The 6,000-nt window shown below is 36.0% G+C and overlaps 1 protein-coding gene across 1 annotated transcript in view; it reads right to left on the bottom strand.

The window, feature by feature from the left end:
• Nucleotides 1-4,689: 4,689 nt before the first annotated feature.
• The window catches only part of NLK (nemo like kinase), a 273,486-nt gene continuing 272,175 nt past the window's right edge, over nt 4,690-6,000 (bottom strand). Inside the window, exon 11 of the mRNA XM_007937355.2 lies at nt 4,690-4,744. Within this exon, the coding sequence (XP_007935546.1) occupies nt 4,690-4,744 (55 nt within the window). The remainder of the gene's footprint in view (nt 4,745-6,000) is intronic.

The raw sequence follows: 6,000 nt of genomic DNA, 5'->3' as shown, positions 1-6,000 counted from the left end.
TGGCACTTTGAACTTAGACTTAAAGCCTCCAAATTGTAAGAATAAACTCCTGCTTGTTAAGGGCATCCCATTTGTGGCATATTTCTTGTGAGAGTGGCACTAGGTAACCAGAACATCTGAGTTCTCAATCCTATTCCACTGGTCTGTCTGTCATTGTACCTATACCAGGCTGTTTTGACTACTGTGGCTGTATAGTAGGTTTTGAGATCTGGGAGTGAGAGCCCTCCTACTTTGCTCTTCTTCTTCAATAGTGCTATGCTTATCCAAGGTCTCTTTCCTTTCCATATAAAATCAATAATTGGTTTTTCCATATCCTTAAAGAATGTTGATGGAATCTGGATTGGGATTGCAATGAATGTATAGATTGCTTTGGGCAGTATGGACATTTCACAATGTTCAATCTTCCTATCCACAAGCATGGTATGTTCTTGCATGTATGTAGATCTCTTGTGGTTTCTTGAAGTAGTGTTTTGTAGTTTTCTTTGTAGAAGTCTTTCGTGTCTCTGGTACCATTATTTTTGGTAGCTATTGTAAATGGTATTGATGTCCTTATTTCCTTTTCAGCAATCTCTTTAATGGTGTAGAAGAATCCCACTGATTTCTGGATGCTGATCTTGTATCCTGCCACTATGCTAAATCTCTTACTCTAGCAGTTAACCTGATTGCTGACAGCTGGATGAAGGCATGGACACCAATGACTGGCCGTTTTATTACTCTTTATTTACCACAGGTATGATATGGGTGTGAAGGTATGTTAATATTTAAAGTCCTTGCTGATAAAATAACTGAAACTATCCAACAAGATATGAGTTTTGGCAAGCAGTGTGAAATGGAAAAATATATACAAATGAGTAGATAGGGCCATATCTGCATCTGGGAAAAGTGAGGACGTCTGTGTACCTAAATGCTTCTTGATTTTTTCAGTGTTTAGTGGCATAGAAAAAAACGGTTAATTTTTATTTTTAAGTGGTTTAATACAGTATTTTAAGGAAAAGTGTACTAAAACAGGAAATTACTTTAAAAATATGTACTACTAGTACACACGTGCGCATTGGCTTACCTGGAGAAAGTTGGTTAGTTGGTTCAAGAAGAATCATTTGTCTTCATAGAAAAAAATGTCACGACAAAGGGCAAAAACATGAGTAAGGGGAAATACATTCAAGTTATTTATTGCTCACTTTAATAATAATAAAAACATTCACTTGAGTTAAAGGAAATCAGACAGCTCTATGTGTACTTTTATGGAACAATCTTCTATATGAAGATTGAAAAAAGCAAGGTGCAGGACAGTGAACCTGCATCCTATCATTCATATGAAAAAGTACAAGCTTGATGTTACAGAGTGTAACTGAAAATGGTGGTTGCCTCTGGAGAGAAAGATTTCCTTTTCATTATTTACCATTTTATATCTTTTATAGATTGAATATATTACCAATTCAAAAAAATAAAGTTTTTAAAAGTGGCCTTCAACATTGTCCTATTTAAGAGACTTTTTTTTTGAAGGACAAACATTCTGAGCAACTATAAAGCAAAGCTGTTCATTTATTAAAAAGAAAATGATATAACGGCTATAATTAATAACTGGATAGATTCTTGTGAGGAGGATAAATTATGAAAATTTAATAGCAGTATCAAAGTCATCTTTCTTTACTCAGAGCCCTCTGATGAGCATTTCTCTGAGACGAGAGAGTGACTACTGGATGAGAGACCTTTTAAGTCTGCTACCTGACATAAACAGTGACCTCTTAGCAAGAAGGTCCCTTGTTAAAGCATTCCACCAACAGTAACATGGATAACACGGTATTTGTTATTCTTCCTCCCAAGTATCAGTGCACTGTTCATGCATTGATAAAACTCACTTAAGAAAGTGTATGGAAAATAAAGGTTGCCACTTCCGTACTTGATTTTAAAATATTTTACACTAAAACAGGAGAAACTGGATGTCCAACCCAATAAGTAGACTCAGTCTAATTCAGCCCAGATTTCCAAAATGGAAAACAAGATTCAATAACATCTAACTCATTAACCAGGGAACTTTAATTCTGTTTTTCCTTTATATAGCATGTCATTTAAAACATTAGTTTTATATTAAAGTAAAAATACATTAAATAAGAGAATGCAAAATTGACATGAATACTGGAGTGTCTACTTACTGCTATGTTGCTCAGGCTTTCCCACTAAAGGGCCGGCCTTCCAGAGGAGATGGTGGTGTTCCTACAGAGCTTCCCACACAGCCTGGCCATAACCACTGTTCTTTTAGGGGAGTTACCCCCAGAGATCTGAGAACATAGTAGGAAACAGCTCCTTAAAAGCTGTCTTTAACTTCAAAACTGATGCAACTTTTGCATTCTGTTCTTCAATGTAGATTTATCTTAATATAAAAGTAATATTTTAAATGGCATACCATAAAGGAAGAACAAAATAAAAATTAATTCCATATGAGCCATTACAAGAAGTTGTCTCCATTTTCTGGGCTTTTAATGTATTATATTGTATTGTATAATATACAATGTATTGTACTTTATACTGAAACTAATGCAAACAAATTGTAAATGATTACAGTTCTGACCGACTTGTCCATACTGACTCTACTAGTTTTAGAAATTCTACATTTTTGAAAACAGAGTACTTTGCTCCCCCGCTCCCTGAAGAGTTCGAATATCACTGGGTTAGAGATGCTGAAGTCTAGAAAGATTTTCAAGTTTTGTATTAAAAAACCACACTGTCTTTGATCAGTTAACTAACTTCTCAGCAATTTAATGTTTCCACAAAGACTTTAAAAAAAAAAAAAACCCAAAAAACTAATTTCCTCAAATGTAAATAGAGAAATATCTCAAAACATTGCCAAACCAGGAAACAAGCTGTAGTGAAGAGAAAACAAAGGAAAGGAATTGAAATACACAGATGACACATCTTTTTCAAATGTCACATTTAATGTTTCCACCACTGTACTTCAAATCTACATTGTACAAAGTGACCAGTAAGTGTGCCACGGTAATTGACCAACCTCTGAGATTGTACCTTTCACACCAGTGTCTTCTTGGGCTCTTTTGCTACTAAACACGTTTCTCATTCAAGTGAATTGAAATGCTTCAGTTGGGTTGATTCTCAGGAGCCTCATAAAAAAAAACAAAGATATTGCACCATCTTTGTTTAGTAATTCAATGTTTGTTTCTTTCACAGCAAATAATTACTTCATTGAAGTTAAAACTTCCAAACATAACTTATTAATAGTCTTCAAATTCAGCTCAGCTCACTCAAGATGAAAATCTCTGCTAAATACAGATAACTTACAATAACTTTAACAGTTAATTGTCCATAACACACACCAAGGTTTTTTCCTAGACCAATTTTAAGACGATCCATTAGTATACCTTGTACAGGTGAAAAACAATCTTCAATTTTCTTGTCTTTTTTTTTTTTTTTAATATAAAAGTTGGAAGGGACATTCAAGTTTCAAGTCTCCACATTGAACTTAAAAAAAAAAAAATAATAATCATCATCAGCATGTGGAGGTAAACAAGCCAAGTTGTATAACTCCAGGAGGTAGAGGCCTTCAATTTGTATTCATATATACATATGCACAGAAGAATTCAGTGTTCCAACAGAAAAAAGAATTTGTCAAAAAGTAATAAGTTATTTACTACTGTGACATTTCAAGACTCCCACAGCTTTGCCTAAGGACACAAACACATTTGACATAATTCCCTATGTGCCTTTTTTTTGTGGCTTTAAATTTTTTTTTTTTTGAATTTGTTTTTCTCTTTTAATTTTTTTCAAAAAAAAAAAAAAATTTTTTTTTTTTTTTTTAACTGTCCAGTGCAGGAAAAGTCTCACAAAATTTCACAGACCTAAAATGTGCAAGCTAGTTCTCTCTCTATACAGCAATGTTGGGATTCTTTTGAAATTAGCCCAGAAATGAATTATTTACACACATGAAAGATGCATGCCTTGGGGTTCTTTTATGTAAGAAAGAGCAGAAAAACTTCTAATAAAAATAGATTAAATATATATATATATATTTATACTGGGTAAGGAAAAAAAAAGTTTAATCTCTCCTAGTCACAAACTCATTCTCTCTACCCACAACATTTGATTTTAGACAGCACACATCACCGTCACGGCTCTAATGAAGCTAATTACAGGGCTCGATCATTAGGTGGCATGCCCCTACCCCCACCCCCAAGGCGCAGCCATGATCAGCTCACGTGGCTCCATGATTGGTCGCAGGCAAGGTCTCTAGATTCTTTAGTTTTAGAAAACCCCAAATCTTTAGGAATGGCTCAAATATCAAAATGTATGACTGTCCTTTGTGTGTGTATGTATGTGTGTGAACAATCTCACTTCATTTAAAAAAAAAAAAAAAAGAAAAAAACGAAAACACAAAACCCCAAACTCCCCAATTTGGTTCAATTCTCCTTTGTTCTGAGGTGAGCCATAACAGCTGCACTGAATTCATAAAACATGTGCAACTCTGGGTAAAATATGTTTCTAAAAGCACAACCACTTTACAAGATTAAAAGTCTAGTAACATTTCTAAATATTATTCATATCATACAAGTAGTGGTTGTTAATTTAAAACTTCATTAGTAAAATTACAGTACAAGCATGATTAACCTCCAGAATTGCAAATCCCAGACTCCAGTGGAAAGCTACATTACATCTTCAGTAGTACATTATCTTCCACCGTCACTCCCACACCAGAGGAGATGGGGGCATCTCAGACGGCTGAGCAACAGTGGAACTAGAAGAAAAAGGAGATGGGGAAATTAGTTGTAATGTCACAATAAATCAAAGGGCAATCCATTTGTTTTCCTCTCCTCCTTTTAAAAACCTGTAAAGTTATGACTCAAAAAAATATAAACAAACTCACTGCTGTCAAGTTGGTCCCGACTCATAGCGACCCCTCTTTGGGCTTCCGAGGCAGTATCTCTACAGAAGTAGATTGCCCAGTCTTCCTTCCAAGGAGTAGCTGGTGGGTTTGAACTGCCAGCCTTCTGGTTAGCAATCAAATGTCTTAGGCACTATACCATCAGAGCTCCTAAAGTTATGACTAGTCCTGGATTTTTATTTCTTTTAACCTCTCTAAAGTTGCATTTGCATAATCTTTCTAAACCTAAATTTCCCCATTTGAAAAGGGAAAATGCCACTGACCTCAAAGGATAGTGTGCTGAATACAGGAGACAATGTATATACAATGATTTGTACCATGTCTCCTATATAATATAAAATAAATGGTGGTTGTTGCTGTTGCTATGTGCCGTTGAGTTGGACCCGACTCACAGCACCCCTCCTTGGGTTTCTGAGGCAGTATCACTACGGAAGTTGATTGCCCCATCTTCCTTCCGAGGAGTGGCTGGTGGGTTTGAACTGCCAGCCTTCTGGTTAGCAGTCAAGTGCCTTAGCCACTATAAATAATGACATCTACAACCAGTCAGGAAAACCATCTTAAGAAATACAGAACTATCCATTTAAATGTAGACTCTCAAAATATATAGTGACTTCAATTAGAGATCTATTTTGAATGAGCCTTGTAAGATTCTTCTATCAAGTTTTAGTTGAGTAGGATGGATAACCACTTAGCTTTTACTATCCACAGATCCATATTATTAGTTACTACACTCCCCACCGTAAGTCTCTCTCAAGTTGCTATCTAGATTACAAATTATGAGGGTGTGTGTGCATGTGTGAAGCAGCTCTTGTGGGGCAGTGGTTAAAGCATTCGGCAGTTCAAATCCACTAACTGCTCCATGGGAGAAAGATGAGGCAGCAGTCTGCATCTGTAAAGATTTACAGCCTTGGAAACCCTATGGGGCAGCTCTACTCTGTCTTACAGGGTCGTTATGCATAGAAATTGACTCAATGGCACTGGGCGCATGCATGTGTGTAACTAACAGCTTAGCTTCCCCAGGGCCCAGGATAACCAATGCCTTGCACCTGAGGGGTGTTAAAACACCCAACTGAATGGGTAACTGGCTTTGAAGGGAAAACAGTAAACAA

The sequence above is a fragment of the Orycteropus afer genome, unplaced genomic scaffold (genome assembly GCF_000298275.1).
Source record: "Orycteropus afer afer isolate SDZICR_OR568_19922 unplaced genomic scaffold, OryAfe1.0 scaffold00042, whole genome shotgun sequence".
Taxonomy (NCBI): Eukaryota; Metazoa; Chordata; class Mammalia; order Tubulidentata; family Orycteropodidae; genus Orycteropus; species Orycteropus afer.
The sequence above is the reverse complement of the archived record's forward strand: the minus strand, read 5'-3'. Positions and strand labels throughout refer to the sequence as shown.